We start from the raw sequence: 18,720 nt of genomic DNA, 5'->3' as shown, positions 1-18,720 counted from the left end.
TTTTTAAACAAAAAAAACTCTCCGGAAATGTTTCAGTGAAAATCTGACAGATGGTCCCACTAAGGCAGTTCCTCTGCCTTAGCCATGCCCTTCTGATTGTCGTCTGCAGTAACAGGCAGAAATGGACCAAGGCACCCTCTTAAGTGAGGACCTGGCAAAGGAGTGGAACAGCCAACAGAAGGTTTGTTTGTTTTTTTGTAGCAGGTGTGGTTTGGCGTTGAACCGCACGTCACGGGCTCAGGAGGAGAACTTTACACTCACCTTTTGAATACTTCCAGACAATGGTGGGCACTGGGTAACCCTCGGCAGAGCAGTTTAGGATCACGGCTTTCCCATAGATTCCATCCTGATCGCTGGGCTGGACCACAAACCTGGGAGGAACTAAAGACATTAAATAAGAAAGAAAATGTGAATTACCCAGCTGACAGGAAAGCTGCCCCTACCAAAAAAGTCAGATGGTGACTCGCTCTATTGAGTCTAAATCAGGATCAGAGAGGTGCACATTCAATAAGCCAGTGAACAGACAAGTTAGCTGGCTGAAGTTAGCTGGATATTCAGTGAAGGGCTGCCGATTAAGCACTCTCCAGCATTTTCCCAGATAAAGTCCTACTTAGCCAGCTAACTAGGACTGCTCCACACTTGACAAAAGTTAGCACAATAACTCTGAATATCAGAGTAACTTAATTTCGTCCCAAAACACCTTTGACTTATCTGGATAATTCCTTAACTGAATATAGCCGGATAAGCTGGAGGTGTTGAGCCGGACAAAAAGCCCCTTTGAATATGGACCTCCAGAGCTTCAATTGGCGAGTTTATTTGACATATTTGTTTTAAAATCATTTGTCCTCAACATTCCTGGCTTTCATGCATAGGTTTAGGTTATCTAGAGAGCAAATTTCAAAGCCATTTACCCAGATACATTGGGCCTCCCTAAAATATTCCTTTCGTCAGCCCAGCTGAAAGTAGGATGGGGGTTTCCATAGCTTCTAGGGGACATTTTTTTAAACTGACTGCCCTGGGACAAAGTCTGCACACCTACCTTTTACCCATGGGCTTTGCACCCGTTTTCAAAGGGAAAGCTCACATATGCTTTCAGTTTGAAACTTGCAGTGGATACAGAGTACACTCGGCATCAGCAGCTAGATTTCTGCTACAAAAGTATTGCATAAAGACTTGAAAATGCAGTCCAGCACGTGTACCTTTTCACCCCAACCTAAACCTGCCCCCTGAGAATGCTTCCTCTTAATGGCAGCTAATTACAAATGTTTTGTGTTACACTATGATGTGGACACCTCCCTGGGGATCTCCACTGGATGGCCCTAGTTCATAACACGGGGTGTGTCTAGGAGTTAGGAGAGGATCGGACCATGTCCTACGGCAGCCCTGTGAGTTTGGCTGGAGAGGTAAGCTCCTGTCTGCTCAAAGGTAGGTAAGGGAGAGCAGGCCATTCAGTGTGGCGTTTGGAATTAGCAGCCCAAGCTTCTTTTGGTCCCCTGTCTTCTGATGGTCTACGCCTCACAACTCACTGTCCCTCAGGAATAGGAAGGAGGCAGTCTACTTCTCTGGCTGGAGAGGTCGCCTCGTTTTTGCAGTAATGTTGAGGATTTTTGGATTTTTTCTTTTCTTGCTCTAGGAGGGGAAAATCCCTGTGCCTCCCTCAAGGGAAGGCTTAAGATAAGAGGAGGGGGTTTTTTGTTTTTTTTTTGGATCCATATCGCAGACAGTGGATGGACAGGATCGGTGATTCTCAACCAGCGTGTCGCGGCTCGCAGTGTCCCACTGCCCCAAGTTGTGCTTCCCTCCTCTATCTGGGTCTGTGAAAATGAGCACTAAAAGCGAACGTGCGAGTGTGTTAAGACCGAGTGTGCATGGGAGGAGAAAGCTTGTGCGGCATATCTCGGAGCCCATCCCCACTCCAACTAATGGATGAAATCTCAGGGTGACTGTAAATCAAAAAATTCCCAAGTAAGTTCCCTGCCTCTCCTCCATCGCAGCGAGATGCAGATTTTCTTCCGACGCTGCTGTTCCGTCCGGGCAGGAATAGCAGCAGCGTTAGTGGAAGCAGGGCCCTTTCTTTGTCCCAGCCCCCGTGGCCTGCAGCAGGAAGAGATGTACAGTGGGGCGCAGAGGAAGAAGAGAAGACCATGCTGCATAAAGCAGCGGCAGCAGTGCAGGGCCCAGACAGCCACAGGGGGGCCTGCAGGGGCGGGGGTGCTGTGAAGGCAGGACTGTGGCTGGAGGAGTTCCTCCTTCAGTGTCAGGGCCGGGTGGACATTGGGGGGCTGCCCCTCTCCTATAGCCTTGCATGGAAGAGAGGCAGTGATGAAACAAGGGAAGAAAGCAGGGCCATTCTTTTAATCTTTGAAAGCTGGCAGCTCTAAATATAACACAGGTAAAGCAGCCGAATGACAGACGTGCAAGCTTCCTTTACACACAACATACACCGTTCTCCCACAGAATAGACACAGCGCGCGCACACGTAACACACCCGTCGCAGCACAGGTACTGCCTGGACAGCAGCGCTGCGAGCTTCCCTCGCTCTCACACACAAGCATACACGCAAAACCGTAGAGTACAGGCAGCAGCAGTGCGCACCTCCCTCACACGCACACACGGCCCTACCACAGGACAGGCCCCTTCTGAATATGCAGCCAGCCTGAAGGTTTTCCCTTCTGATAAGGCTGGTCTGCTGCTGAGAGCAGCTGTTCGCCTCCCAGCCTGGTGGGCAGAGTGCACATCTTGTCCACCCCCCACCCCCCTTATGACAGCCCTGCCCACACATGCAGCCCCCCACCATGGAACAGGTACACTGCAGACAGCTTACGATGGGACATATCATAAGTATTACTAAATGCTAGTAAAACCTGAAAGTAGTAAGATATATTGTGCAATAAATGATGACAAACCTTTAGGATCATGGCCCATCTCTCTCCGGATTCCAGCTAGAAATAGCTAGGGATAAACAGTACATAGCAGCTGTCGCCTCACAGAAGCACAACATCAACAGAATTATGACATCACCCCAGATGATGTCATCATCAGCAAGATCACCATAGATAACACATTTATTTGTTAATTTTTAATTTACACTATTCCAATGATGCTTCTATCCGAGGCACATTATAAAAGTATAATTGGCAATCAGTTCTGATACAGAGCACATGCAGGGGTTATGAACCAAGTGAAGGTTAAGTGGAAGAGATGGCTTTAAAAGAGGGGACAGATGAAGTACTCAGTGTCTGCAGATAGCGGGAAAAGGATAAGTGCTGAAAATGGCCGAGAGAGGACGGGCTCCTGCTTAACGGGACTGAAGACGAATCATAACAGTAGAGGAACCCAGAAGGGTTGCAGCGTGCACAAAGGTAGAGCAGAGCTAGCTCAGGAATTCATTTAATGTGCATGTGTGTGTGTGTGTGTGTGTGCGCGCGTGTCAGAGAGAGAGAGACTGTTCTGGGTCCTAAGAAAAAGGATCATGAGGACAAAGCTGGTGTGTGCTACTGGCCTGCAAGGAAAAGGAGTAGGAGAGCTTTGGAGAGAGCAAATAGAGGTGGCTTTTTTTAAAGTTATTTTTCTTGATTGACTGCCATTTTAATTATTGGGTATTATGGTGTATGCCTCGAGTTAAATTGATGGGTCTAGATTCACTATTACCTATTCTGACCTTCTAATGTCTATTATCCAGGTAAGATTCAAACCAGCGAAGGGCGGTTCCTGTAAAGCCAATGTCGGTGAGTCGATTTAGTAGAATGTTGTGGCTAATGGTGTCAAATGCAGATGATGTATCTAGCATTGCAAGTATGCAAGAGTGGCCATTATCTAATCCTTTGAGGAGAGTGTCCGTGAGGGAGATTAGGAGGGTTTCATTGTTGAAGAATTTGCGGAAACCAAATTGGGATGGGAATAAAATATTGTGTTTTTCTAAATGATCAGAGAGTTGGAGACTGACTACTTTTTCCATGAGTTTAGCTAAAAAGGGTAGGTTTGTGATTGGCCGAAAGTTTGCAGGTTCTGCAGGGTCGAGGTTAGGTTTCTTCAGCATAGGTTTTGACAATGGCTTGTTTCAATGAGGCAGAGACATTTCCAAGAGTGAGGGAACAGTTGATGATTTTAGCTAGGGGTTTGGCTATTATGTTTGGGATCATCAATGGTGATTTTGTGGAGATGGTATCAGATGGGTGTGATGAAGGTTTAATTTTCTTTAAGAGTGATTCTATTTCGGAGGAGGAGGTGGTCTCGAAGGAGTAAAGGGTAGCGTTAAGGTTATTTGGGAGGGTGCTGGGGTGAGGGGTGGATGGTGGAAAACATAACATAAGTTTAGAGATTTTATCATTGAAAAAGTGAGCAAGTTTGTCACATTTGCTTTTGGAGTCTTTGTCAGATATGGGGGTGGGGAAGTTTTAGTGAGATTGGAGACATAAGAGAAGAGGGCTTTGGCATTGTATTGAAAGTTGTGAATTTTAAGAGCGTAGAAGTCTCATATAGTTTTAAGGATAGCAGCTCTGTAGATGTGATGGGTGGATTTGTATGAGGCCAGCTGGATAGGAGAAGGATTTTTGCTCCATTTCTTTTCGTTAATTCTTAGGTCGCGTTTAATTTTTTTTTAGTTCAGATGAGTACCAAGGTTTTTTGGTATTGTGAGTAGGGTTTAGTTCTTTAGTGGTTAAGGGGCAGATTTTGTCAGCAATGTTGTTAGTGATATTATTCCAAGTGGAGAGGGCAGATTCAGCATTTGATAGGTCAAGTTTATCGAAGGCATTAGTGAGGGAGTTAATTAAGTCGTCCTTGGAGCAGGGTTTTCTGAAATGGATAGTGTTGTTGTGTGTGGGATGGGAAATAGCTATTTTCTTTATGGATAGTTTGGTTTTTATGAGCGAGTGGTCAGACCAAGGGACAGGGGTGCAGGAGGGAGTATCGGCGGAGAGAATGTGTGAATTTATAAAGATTAAATCTAGGGAGTGACCTGCTTTGTGTGTGGGGCAGGTTATAATTTGATTAAAGCCCATAGCATTAATGGAGGATAAAAAGGCTTTGCAGGTGGGGGATAGAGGGATGGAGTCTACGTGGAGGTCGAAATCACCAAGAATAATGGCTGGGATGTCCATATCTATGTTGTCGGCTATAAATTCGATGAGGGGGGAGGCGTTGTTATCGAGGAGATCTAGGGGGGTGTAGACTAGGCATACTTGTAGTTGAGATGATTTGAAAAGGCCAATTTCAAATCTGGGAGAGGTATTAACTGTCTGGGAAATTAGTCCAAGGTCTTTCTTGGCTGCTAGTAAGAGACCTCCTCCTCTTTTTTTGAGCCTTGGTAAGGAGATGTCATCATATAAGTGTGTAGGGAGTTGGTTTAGGAGGACTAAATCTGTTTGTTTGAGCCAAGTTTCGGTTATGGAACAGTTGTCAGGCTGGCTGTCAAGCAGGATGTCATTAAGGATGGGAGTCTTTTTAACTAGGGATTGGTAGCTGAAGAATATGAGAGAGAAAGCAGTGAGGCCGAGAAACTGTGTAAGGGGGGATAGCAGATTGGTAAGAGGGATCTTGGGTGAGAGGTAGGACTGGTTAAAAGAGGTTTTCTGTAATTGTGAGTGTGATGTTTGAGTATAGGAATAGGGTGTGCTAGCATGTCTGGTTGATGGGGGATGTGTATAGACTGAGGAGGGACTGTTGGTAGGGGGATTACAACAAATAGGAGAACGTGTGGTAGGAGGTGGGAGAAATAACAAAGAGAGGGGTTTGAGGGGCAAGGAGGAAAGATGAGGGAGGCGAAGAGTAAATAGGTGGTGAGTGTGAGAGTAACGTTCTTGCAAGGGGAGAAAAATTTGGGCGGTTACTAACAGAAGGAAGAGGTTGCAAGGCTGCGGGAAGAGAGAAAAGATATGCAGGGTGAAGCTTCAGGGGCTGCGCAAAGGGGCGCACCAAAGGGTAGGCTCCTTGGTGGCGCAGTTCGGCGCGCGATGCCTGTGCTCAACGCCTAGATTTAAGGGCGATCCCAGTCCCAGGTGGTGACATCGGCGGGTGGGTGGGCCTCGAGTCCGGTCGAGGATTCCGGCGCAAAGAGGCAGATCCGGGGGACGAGCGAGGCGGTCGCTCCTGATCCCGATGGGTCTACGCCGATCACGTGGAGCGGTCAGCAGAAGCCTGGAGGTAAGGCAGGAAACAATGGTGTGCTTGTGCTCGGCGCCTTGCTTTAAGGGCGATCCCGGTCACAGGCAGTGACGTCATTCTGGGTGCCCTAACTGCTACCTTTTTTATTGTATCATTAGATAAACTGTTATACAAGGCAGTAGTTGTATCCTCCCTGATGAATTCACGTTATGCTCACTAAGTGAAAAAAGTATTAAACCAAATTCTTGTGAGCTCAATAACAGTGTAGGAACTAAAGGGAGTAATTGCCATCTTTAGATCAATCATAGACAGGAAAGGCTATGAGCCACTTCTAGAGGTCATGCAATCCATCACCTGCCTCCCCTGATGTACCGAGGTTTGACCAAGCTGCGTTTGACCTACCAGTGCTCCCTTTTCTAGCTCTTGATGCATTCTTGAGTTTTGGTCCATTGCTTATCTGCACTTCATGCTTTCTGCTGTAGGGCCCAGGATGATTTGATGGATAATTTGCCTCACCTTAAGACAGGGAAATGCTGCCAACTCCCGTTCAAGCTAAAACCCTTCGGACTACTTCCAGCTGCTTACCTCTCACAATCAGTTGGCTCTGGTGCTCTACAGCGGCTGCCTCGTTCCTGGCAATGCAAGTGTAGTTTCCGTTATGCATCAGGGACAGATTAAAAATCCTCAAGGAGCTGGTGAAGTCAATGTTGTCAATTGTCACCCCTAGGCTTGCTGGGATTGGCCGTCCATCCTTCTGCCAGGTGATTGTGATGGGCAAATCCCCCGAGACCACCACGCACGGGATGAAGACTCGCTGGCCAATGGAGAACCTTTGAGACTCAAATGGCTGGATGAAAGGCGGGACTGGAAGGGAAAAGGACAAGACAATCAGCACCCTGGAGGGGCTCTAACTCTTCCTGGAAATCATGTGCAAAAGCTCAAGGAGAACACCACCTGGACAATACTAATACAGGTTGGGTTTGGCACAGGAACCCGCCAGAGCTCCATTAAGGAAATGGCAGCAGTACTAGAAAAACAAATGTTTGGGGGGGGGGGGGGTTTGTTTGTTTTTTACATAATTTAGTCAGCAATTAAAATAAATCATGCAATTAAGGTTTACCTTTCTTCATTCTGATGTTTCTTTCATTCCTGAGGTGACAGTTTCTGAAAGCTCCTTCTACTTAACAACTCCCACAATTAGGAATACAAGTTAGGCAAGACACTGCTGTGCTCATCCTCTTCAAGGCCTCATGCAGGCATCGCATTGATACTCAATGCATGAATATAGCATGGGCAGCTGAAAAGTGGACCTTCATCAGAACCCCATGCCACTGGTATATGTATAGTAGCCCCCAATGCTGGGTCTTTACAGCCACAATCAGATCTAGTTTCCAGGATATTGCAATGAATATTCATGCAGTATATTTGCATACATATGTCCGATGAACCGGGTTAATTTGTATACTTTGGTTACTCTCAAAACTCAGTTTCTGGCTCATGAGGGCCAGCGTTGGGTACCAGTGATGTAAAGGAGGAGCATAACCCGAGCACCTGATGAGGGTGCTGGATGTTTTGGAATGCAGACCTCACTTTTTAACAACCATGTGCACACTGTCACTGGAGTATGCAGACCTTCCCTTTAATAGTCTCATGCACACACTGCCACTGGAGTGTTTGTCCCTTACCTGTAACCGTCACTGAAGTATGCAGACATAAGAACATAAAGACCTTCCCTTCAACAGCCACGTGCACACCCTGACTAGCAATGGAGTATGCAGTTCATACCTCTAACAGCCACTGGAGTATGCAGACCTTCCCGTTAACAGTCCCTGGTACTAGAGTATGTAGACCTTACCTTTAACAGCCACGTGCACACTCTGGCTGGTGGAAAGCTGTGGCTGTACTAGGACATTGCAAGTGTATTCTCCCTCATCCACATTCTTCTGCACATCTGAGAGTTTCAGTGTCCCGTTGTTCTCAAATGCCACTTGCCGATGGTTGAAAGGAAGCAGGTTAGAGTTCTTGTACCACTTGATGGAATAATATGGATAGCCAATCACTCGGCAGTGAATGTAGGTGTCTCGCCCTGCTATTGCTGTGATGTTTTTCATTGGCCGAATGCTTGCTGGACCTGAAATGATACAGATGCACAAACAAACTCTTGAAAATAATTTAAGGGAACAGCTGCTAATCCTAAAACGCAACACACATACATCCATGTACTCTGCTAGAGATTATGTGGAAAGCATAGTTTGTACATATGAGGTAAATTTTTCGAGACCAACAGCTGTGAGAGTGAGATTTTAGGCTCAGATGCTCATGCACTTAGAAAATAGGAATACATTTCAATCAATATTTAAGACAAGCAAAACACCATTTGAATATTGGTTTGGATGCATAAATAGAAAGCCTAGTTAGATGCTGACATACCTAGTGCAATAAAGCAAGGGCAATCTGGCATCTGATGTTCAAAATGAGTGCAGTGCATTCCATTCAAAGCTGCTCCTCCAAGCCACCCACTTCTTTTTTGCATATCTATATTTTGCCTTCTAACTCAGGTTAGAATTAATTGCTTAACCTTTCCCTTTGCAGATCTATGCCTCAATTTTAGATGTTTGCTGGCTGTGATTATTTTGGGACCAAGAAAGAGGGCTAGAAGGATTAAAGCTCGCTGGCATTTGAACCTATTTGCTGTACATTGTTCGGTAAATTTTCAGGAACAGCTGGCTAGATTTAAGCAAAGTTTTGGCTAGGTGGCGGCTGAAAATTCTTTGATGTATGGGCTAAAGTTCTGCCTGCTATTATAGCTGGCTAAACACAGCCAGGCAATGCTGAGAATTCAAATCAGTCTGCTTCATTTTAAGCCCCCAGGCACACCTGCTTGTACAGCAGCTAAATACAGACAAGCGCCTTTTGAACCCTGACCACTAAACATCTGGCACTTGGCACCAAAGCTCAGGAAAAGAAGTATATGTAAGGGCCCTTTGCCTTACTATTGTAGAATGACATGCTTTAACACAGGGTGTGCAGTACATGGTTTCTGCCTAGAGAGGGAGTGTAGAGTCTGCTATAGGGAGCCTTTAGTCTTGAACATTCCTCTGGGAGGAGCAGAGGTTTTCTGCTCCAGCACATTGAAAGGAGAGGCGAGAGTAGCTCACCCATGCATCTGCTTGTCCAATGACTGCAGCGGTTGCCTTTTTTAATTTTTTAATTTTTTTTTATTTAAAATAATTTATTTTCCACTCTCATAACAAACGTTTGAGGCAGAGTACAAAAAGGAAAACATCCATAATAAAAATTACAAAAACACAAATCAAAAAAGCAAACTAAACACAGTACAAACATATACTTATGCTGCGGCACTTAAAAAAAAAAAAAAAAAAAAAAGAACTTAACAGCTCATGGATAAAGACATTGGGGTAGATTTTCAAATAGCGCGATTTGGCGTACTTTTGTTGGCGCATCAGGCGCCAACAAAAGTACGCTGGATTTTAGTAGATACGCGCGTAGCCACGCGTATCCGCTAAAATCCGGGATCGGCGCGCGCAAGGCTATCGATTCCGTATAGCCGGCGCGCGCCGAGCCGCGCAGCCTACCTCCATTCCCTCCGAGGCCGCTCCGAAATCGGAGCGGCCTCGGAGGGAACTTTCTTTTGCCCTCCCCTCACCTTCCCCTCCCTTCCCCTACCTAACCCACCCGCCCGGCCCTGTCTAAACCCCCCCCTTACCTTTGTCGGGGGATTTACGCCTCCCGGAGGGAGACGTAAATCCCCGCACGCCAGCGGGCCGCTAGTGCGCCGGGACGTGACCTGGGGGCGGGTCCGGAGGGCGCGGCCACGCCCCCGGGCCCGCCCCCGAAACGCTACGTCCCGCCCCGAAAACGCCGCGCGGATCGAGCCCGCCCCCGACACGCCCCCCTCGGAAAACCCCGGGACTTACGCGAGTCCCGGGGTCTGCGCGCGCCGGTAGGCCTATTGAACATAGGCGCACTGGCGAGCAGGGCTCTGAAAATCCACCCCATTATTACAGATAGACTTCATCACCAAATGCTTGTGTAAACAAATAGGTCTTTAAGGCCTTTTTGAAGGCTTCAGACGTGAGAGACCAAAATTGGTGTGGAAGTGAATTCCAGAATAACGGCCAAGCCACTGAGCAGAATCTCTCCCTACTAATATCAAGATATGCTAGCTTAGGCAAGGGAATCTCAAGTAAGTTTTTATTCATAGATCTTATCGTATGTGAAGGTTTATAAATGCCCAAGACTGCAATGATCCAGTGAGTTGTCTACGTAATACCGATCCCAATTTATAATGAATCTGCCAATACCAGTAGCTGATGTAAGGAAGACAAGACTGGGTAAATTGGCTATGAATTTACCTTTAGACTGAACTCAACAAAAGCAAGTTTGCTTACTGTAAAATGGGCTCTCCATAGAAAACAGGATGAATTATCCATGACACTTGGATTGTGTCATCCTATGAATCCAAATGGACTTATCTTTCTAGCTTAATAAAGTTTCACCACTGAGCATGCTTGGAATTTTTCCCGCACACACTGCCTCAGAAGCCCTTCAGCCCACTGCAGAGCTTAGCTTTAACTAAGAAGTCAACTCTCTGGGGTGCAGGCGGTATGAAGCATGATTAATTCATCTTGCTATCTATGGAGAACCCCATTTACAGTCAGGAAACTTGCTTCTGCCATCAACAAGCAGGATTGAATTAGCCAAGACATGTGGGGAGTCCCAAGCTGAGGGTTGCATAGCAGTGCACTTACTGAAAAAACAAACTGGCCCCCCTGAGGAGAGTGGATTACTGTACAAACTGCTTGCCCAAAGCTACTGTCACTCCTTGAGAGATTGTCCAGACAGTAATGGGATGTGAAGGTGTGAAATGATGATCAAGTTGCAGCTTTGCAGATGTCTTCAATGGGCAGGGCTCAGAGGAGCTACTGAGGTAGCCATGGCTCTTACTTGGTGAGTCTTGGCAGAATCTATGATCTGAAGGCCAGCCAAAGCATAACAATGTGTGGTATAGTTTGCTAGCCAGTTGGACAATGTATGTTTGGCAACAGCTATTCCCAGTCTGTTAGGATTGTAGGAGATGAAAGGTTGAGAAGCTTAACGATGTGGTTGAGTTTTCTTCAGATAATAAGCCATGGCCCTTTTTCAGTTCAATGAATAAAGAGCCTTCTCCTCTTCATATGAATGAGGTCTTGGAAAGAACTTGAGCAAAACAATGGCTTCATTCAAATGAAATGCAAAAACTTAGGGTGGTGCTCTGCACTCACCCTATTATGGAAAAACTTTAGGTATGGAGAATAATGAACCAATGCTTGTGGCTTGCTGACTATTCTAGCTGAAATGATGGCAACTAGAAATACTATTTTCCAGGTAAGACATTTTAAGGAAACTGACTCCAACAGCTCACAGGTAGGAGTCATCAGTTATGCCAAGACAACATTGAGATCCCATGGCATCAGTGGCTTCATAACTGGAGGTCTTGTATACCACAAACCCTTTATGAACTTTGATACCAGAGGATGGATGGATATCAGCTTCCCAGCCACTTGAGAGTGGTAAGAAGCAATAGCGCTGAGATACACGGACTGATAACATACTGAGGCCCAAAGAGGAAAGGAAGAACAAGTACTGAAGCAGATCAGATTCAAAGAGCCTGGCCCAACCTCATGATGAAAAATGCCTCAATTTAAAATTGTACACTCTTGTGGTGAACGACTTCCTGGCTGAAATCACAATGTCCTCAACTTCCTTAGAGTGACAAAGATGAGACTATGAAGGATTCAACATCTATGCCGTCAAGTTAAATGAGGGAATGTTCGAATGACACAGATGACCATCCTCTTGAGTTACAAGAGTTGGATCAGATCCCAAGAGGTTCGGTGAGTGGATTCATAGCCTGACAAGATAAGAGATCCACACTTGTCTGAGCCAATCTGGAGCAATAAAGATGTGCCTGGTCTTTCAGAACCTTCTGCACTGTCCGCACCACCAATGGAAGTGGAGGAAAAGCATATAGAGATCTGCATCCCACTTGAGTAGAAAAGCACCTGGAGTGGATCTGAACTTGTTTTGAAAAACGGGGCAAAATTTGTCAATTTTCCTATTATCCTCTGACATAAACAAATTGTTTGATGGGCGAGCCCAGAAGTTGAATAACCTGTCTGCCACATCTTGCTCCAGGGAACATTTGGGGTGAAAAAACCCTGCTTAGACAATCTACCAGTGTATTGAAGATCCTGGGAAGGTACGTTGCTTGGAGAAAAACTCTGGAACTCAGAGCCCATTCCCAAATTCTCAAAGATTCCTGCCATAGGGTCCAAGACTCTATGCCCCCTGGTTTTTCTGCATAGTACACTGCCACTTGATTGTCGGTTTAGATCAAAATTCTCTTTTCCTGAAGGAGATGCGAGAATACTCTCAATGTTCATACCTTCAAGAGGTAGATCTGAAACAGACATTCCATTGCTGACCAGATTCCTTGAGTTCAGAAGGATCCTCTGTGCATGCCCCACCTTTTGGAGGATGCATCTGTCACCAACATTTCTTGATAAGGTAGACTGCAAAAAGGAGTACCTATCTCCAGGATCTTTGAATCTAGCAACCAAAGGAGAGCTGTGTTTATCTCCATGGTAATCTTCACAGGGTGTGACAAGGGCTAAGGCAGTTGATCCCAATGAGAGCAGAAGCTCCATTGGAAAACTCTCATGTTAGGAACCACATATACTACTGCTGCCATATGCCTGAGGGTAACCAAGATTGCTCAGGCCAAGACTTGATCCCACAGTAGTAAGTTCTGGACCAGTGTTCAAATACAGAACACCTAATCTGATGGGAGGAATGTTTTTGCCTTCAATGAGTCTAGCAACTCCCCAATGAACTTAGTTCGCTGAGTAGAAATGAGGTTCAACTTGGCAAAGTTGTTTATAAACCCTAGCAAATGAAGGAGCTGGAACTTCTGTAAGGAGTTCAACACCCTGGCTTGAAAAGATTGGTTATCAGATACAGAAAGAAACAAATCCTCTGGTGATGAACGTACACCACCACTACTGCTAGGCATTTCGTGAAGACCCTCAGGGCCGCTGACAGCCCAAAAGTAAGAACCCTGTATTGGTAGTGAGAAGAATTCACCACAAACCTAAGGTATTTCTTATGAGACTGATGGATGGTTATGAACCATATGCATCTTTTAGATCCAGACAAACATCCAGTCTCCTCCTTGGATGAAGAGCAGGATAGTGCGGAGAAGAGTTCATTTTTAACTTCGCCCATAACAGACTCTTGTTCATACATCTAGGAAGGGTCCCAATCCCTTGACTTCAAGAGGATAAGGAAATAGTGAGATTATAACTCATTGCCATGGTCTTTAGGAGGGATAGGTTCTAACTGCCTGCTGGCTGAGAGGCAACTCCACCTCAAGACAGAACTGAGTCATGTGAAATGGATCCATATTGAAGGCTAAACATTGATGAAGAGCTGAGAGATAGGAAAAGCACAAATGGCTTCATTCAAAAGAAAGGACCCAGTTGTTCTTGGTGATCGTCTACCACTCTTTAACAGACAGATGAATTCTCCCTCCTACCAGAGGGGTCACAGCCTGAGAGTTGAGTGTCATTCAATGTTAGGTTGACATCTCTCACACGGATGTCCTTGTGCCTTGTTGCAGTAGCATAGGTGGGGCATGATAATGCTGGAATTGATAGAAAGGGTATCTCTGGAAAAAGGAGTACTTAAAAGCAAAGTAAGGACATCTAGAAGACGGCAGCTTCAGCTCCCACCAATAAAGACTGAATGGCTGCATGCTGCTCCTTAATCTGGGTGATGGTTTCTCTGACCTTATCTCTGAAGAGATTGTCACTTGAACATAGAACACTGTTTAACTTATCATGAACATCCTCATGCAAGCTGTTGGCTCTCAACCAGGCCATCCAGTGCGCTCCACTTGCTGCCATAGATGGTCTTGCTGCAGTATCAAATGATTCATACACCAACCAGAAGAGATAGCATTCACACTGTTCTGCATCCAGAAGGCTCCGCTGATAGCCTTCTTGCTGCCTGTCGAGAGACTCTACCCAAGGCTTCAGTTTGTTGATGCAGTCATGTAAGTATTGCATTATGTATAGTTGATGGGCTGCAATGTGTGTGTTAAGCATTGAACTCTGGAAGACCTTTTTTCTGAAGTTATCTAACAGTCTAGGGTCATTAACTGAGGGGTGTTGGAAAAAACTTTGGCTTTTTAGCTCTCTGTCTGAGTGTACTACCTGTGTTGTAACCCCAGGAACAGAAGCAGAGCAGGCTGGAATAGGACAGAACAGGAATCTTCTGCCTATACCGGCCACCTTCCTCTCAGGTTGAGCCCTCAGAGGCTGATGGCTGGCAGATAGAGGTATTCCTACCTGTTACTGAAAGGCACCCATAGGAGCAGAGCTAAGCTGCAAGACTAAACAAGGCGGCACCCATTAAAACAAGAGAAATTAGGACACAAAAACAGGAAAAGAACAGGACAAGTCAAAGCAGAATTTGTGACCCAAGAGTAGCACTTAGGGCCAGAGAAAATCAGAGACAAAGACACAAGGACTAGGACAGAACTAGAGTTATAATTAGGAATAGGAATGAGACCAAAACTAGGGCTGTATCTGGGACCAAGCTGTGGCAATGTGCATAGCGTGAAGCTACATTATACAATATCTGAGCACAGGAAAAACATGGACACCAGCAGGATGAACAAGCCATAGAACTTGGAGGACTTATCAGAGTATCCAAGCCGCAGGTCATAATGCTGGAAGGGCTAGGCAAGGAGTCCACAAGGTCCACTGTGGACCCCTGCTGGCAAGTGGCAACAACTGTCTAACAGGTCCTCACACCTGCTTCAACACTGACTCAACAACCATAGGCTGGTGAAGTAGTTTAACAATCTCAAACCCAAGAGATTGCATTTAAGTTCCAGTTTCCTGGCTACTGGGGGGCAGGAAGCCAGATTATCATGCATTCTTATCTGCAGTTTCCACAAAGGGTTGATAGGGTTTGAACCTATGACCCTGGGACTTCCAGGCCATGAGCCTGCTGTAAGGCTGCAGGCTTTCCAGGGAATCTTGATATATTTGTCCTGTTTTCTGGGAGAGTTAGACATGCCCCTTCAGTCTCCGAATCGGACCAGCACTGGGTGGGCCACATAATACCAGATATATAAGGTATGCTCAGAAGGCCAACAGCCCTCTTGGTGTCTGCCCTGAGGAAGTGCTATTCATTTGTTTCCTGATTTCTTAGCCTTGTTCTATTCTAAGTATCCTGTTCCAAGATTCCTGCAAATGTATTTGTGTTCCAAGATTCCTGCAACTGTATTTGTGTTCCAGCATTCCTGCATATAAACCCTCCTGATTCACAGTTTAGCCTCTGGTGTCCTGCTTGTGTCCAGTTCCTGTTCAGTGTCTCTCTCCTGGCTCTTCTCCAGCTCCTGCCCTCCACCACCATGCCTCCACCTTGCCTCTCAGGTATGCATCTTCCCTCTGGGGAGGGTCTGATTGCCCAGCTCAGACCCCATGATACTCTGCAGGTTTGGAAGGCATTTTCAGAATCCGAAGTATCATCCCAAAGACCTTGATACAGGGATCTTTATACCTACAAATGTTAACTCAGACTGTCTTATTATATTATGTTATGGTATTTTTATTTATATGCCGTTTATGTCAAAAACAACTAAGCGGCTAACAAGATACATACAAAAATTGTGACATATAATTAAAATGTAAGATACTAAAATCTAAAATCATATTAAAAACAAAATTAAAACCAGCAAAAAATAAGATCAAACTATTGAAGATTAGATTAAGCATAGGCCTTACTAAACAGGAAAATTTTAAATTGCTTTTTAAAGGTAGGCGGTCAGGGGTGTGGCCGCTTGTTGCGGCGGTTGCTACCCCTGATTGAGCTGGATGTTCACTGGAATGCAGATACGGCGCTGCTCTCTGCATTGGTGGAGGGGTGGAAGGGTATTGGGGCCGGAGGGTGCTGGAAGCCAATAGTGACGGGTGGAAGGGAGAAAAAAAAAGGGGGGGGGGGGAGATAAAAAAAAAAAAGGGATAAACTGCGTAGCTTGCTGGGCAGACTGGATGGGCCGTTTGGTCTTCTTCTGCCGTCATTTCTATGTTTCTATATGTTTCAATATTCAACTGCAGCAACAGAAAAAGCACGTTTGCGGGATTCCATTAGTCAAGCTTGCCAGAACGATGGAACTTCAAACAGAAATCCACGGAATTGATAGATGACTGCAGAAATTGTGTATCAGTCTAGCAATTTTATAGTTAATCCTAGATTGAATAGAGAGCCAGTGAAGGTTGGTCAATGCAGGGGATATATGTTAATGAATCTAAAGTCCTGATATAAGCTGAGCTGCTGCATTTTGTAATAGCTGTAATGGCTTAATCACAGATAGTGGCAGGCCTAGATATAAACTATTACAATAATCTACAATAAGCATGATCAACAGCTGGACTACAGTCTAAAAATCACCTGGGAGAAGCAGAGATTTGAGAGGATGTAGCAGTCTGAGCTTAAAGAAGCCAGATTTTACAACGGCTTTACTCTTCCCAGTTTATCTAGGAATTTAGAGTACGAGAGGTCTTCTGGTGGAGATGAATGCTCCAGCATCCCCATAGACCTTTCCTCTGAACCAAAAATGGAGGGATACTAACACATGATCCCAACAAAAAAAGAAGGCAGTTGGGGTGGGGGTCCTCGGTAGTCTCAGAGGAGAACACTCCCAGGCATGCTTCAGGCAGTAGTGTCCTATGCTCCATCCTCAACTGGCTAGATACCTCCACAGAGAGGAATGGTATGCCTGATGAGAGCTGGCTCCCACCTCTAGGACTTCTTATGGGAGTTCCCAAGGAGTGAAGTCAAGAGGGACTGCCCCTTGGGGAAATAAATCCGATATTCTAGAAACGTTGAAGGGAGTCCTCCTTGTCACTGGCCTCCATCAAGATAAAATCTTCACCAATTCAGTCACTTGTTGTGTACTTTGGGGGAAGAGACATCATCTTCTGAAACCATCCTACTAAGAAGCATGTATTGGACTCCAGAAAGAGTGCTTCCTGAGTTAACAGCTCTGGTGGACGCATAGAGACCAGAAGCATGGTGGAGCAGATTGGATCTGGAGTTTCAAAACATAGGTAAATAGAAGAGAAGGAGCTGGGATCCGGACCAAAAAAGTGAGATGGCAATAAGGGCACCAAATGAAGGAAAGTGACTTCAAGCAGTCTGCTCTGAGTCCCCTCCAATACCTGTTGCTTCATCGAATGCACTTATGGCTCCAGCGACAAGTGCACCAATTACATTGATGTCCAATGTGTCGACAACTCCAAAGGCTGATATGTTGATGGAGTCAAGGCCCGACACGTCAATGGTATTAAGGACTAGTGCGCCGAAGGCACAAAGAGCAGTACATCAACATAGCAGAGGTCTGATAAACATAAGATATGCCATACTGGGTCAGACCAAGGGTCCATCAAGCCCAGTTTCCTGTTTCCAACAGTGACCAATCCAAATCACAAGTACCTGGCAAGTACTCAAACATTAAATAAATCCCATGCTACTAATGCTGACAAAAAGCACCAGCTATTCCCTATTGATTAATAGCAGTTTATGGACTTCTCCAGAAACTTATCCAAACCTTTTTTAAACCCAGCTACACTATTGCCTCAACCACATCCCCTGGCAATGAATTCCAGAGCTTAATTGTGCACTGAGTGAAAAATAATTTTCTCCAATTTGTTTTAAATGTGCTACTTTCTAACTTCAAGGAGTGCTCCTTAGTCCTTGTATTATCCAAAACAGTAAATAACTGCTTCACATTTATCCGTTCAAGTCTTTTCATAATTTTGTAGACCTGTATGTATCCCCCTCTAAGGCGTCTCTTTTCTTCAAGCTGAACAGCACTAACCTGTTAAGCCTGTCTTCAGAGGAGCAGTTCCATGCCCTTTATCATTTTGGTGGCCCTTCTCTGCACTTCCTCCAGTGCAACTATATCTTTTCTGAGATGCGGCGATTAGAATTGCACACAGTATTAAAAGTGTGGTCTCACCATAGAGCGATATAGAGGTCTTATGACATCCTCCATTTTAGCCTCCAATCCCTTCCTAATAATTCCTAACATTCTATTTGCTTTTCTGACCGCCACAAGACACTGAGCTGATGATTTCAATGTAATATTAACTAGGATGCCCAGATATTTTTCCTGGGTGGTAACTCCTAATATGGAATCTAATATCTAGCAAATACAGCATGGGTTATTTTTCCTTATATGCAACACCTTGCACTTGTTCACATTAAATTTCATCTGCCATATGGATGTCCAATTTTAAAGTCTTGCAAGGTCCTCATGTAATTAATCACAATCCGCTTGTGATTAACTACTCTGAATAATTTTGTGTCATCTGCAAATATGATCACGTGACTCAGAGTACCCTTTCCAAATCATTTATACATTTATTGAAACGCACCGGTCCAAGTCCAGATCCCTGAGGCACTCCACTGTTTTCCTTTTTCCACTGTGAAAACAAACCATTTAATACTACTCTCTGTTGCTGTATTTTAACGGTTTCT

General features: G+C 45.2%; 1 protein-coding gene across 5 annotated transcripts in view; it reads right to left on the bottom strand.

Annotated features, from left to right (window-relative positions):
• The window catches only part of DSCAM (DS cell adhesion molecule), a 569,269-nt gene that overhangs the window by 277,334 nt on the left and 273,215 nt on the right, over window positions 1–18,720 (bottom strand). For 4 of the 5 annotated variants that reach the window (XM_029579019.1, XM_029579021.1, XM_029579022.1 and 1 more), the window contains 3 exons: window positions 7,961–8,236; window positions 6,691–6,969; window positions 262–381 (listed from right to left, as the gene is read on the bottom strand). In XM_029579019.1, the coding sequence (XP_029434879.1) occupies window positions 262–381; window positions 6,691–6,969; window positions 7,961–8,236 (675 nt within the window). Of the gene's footprint in view, window positions 1–261; window positions 382–6,690; window positions 6,970–7,960; window positions 8,237–18,720 lie in introns of those variants that run through there. The other variant, XM_029579023.1, reaches the window with a different exon arrangement.

The sequence above is a fragment of the Rhinatrema bivittatum genome, chromosome 15 (genome assembly GCF_901001135.1).
Source record: "Rhinatrema bivittatum chromosome 15, aRhiBiv1.1, whole genome shotgun sequence".
Taxonomy (NCBI): Eukaryota; Metazoa; Chordata; class Amphibia; order Gymnophiona; family Rhinatrematidae; genus Rhinatrema; species Rhinatrema bivittatum.
This window is presented reverse-complemented; position numbering and strand designations above follow the sequence as displayed.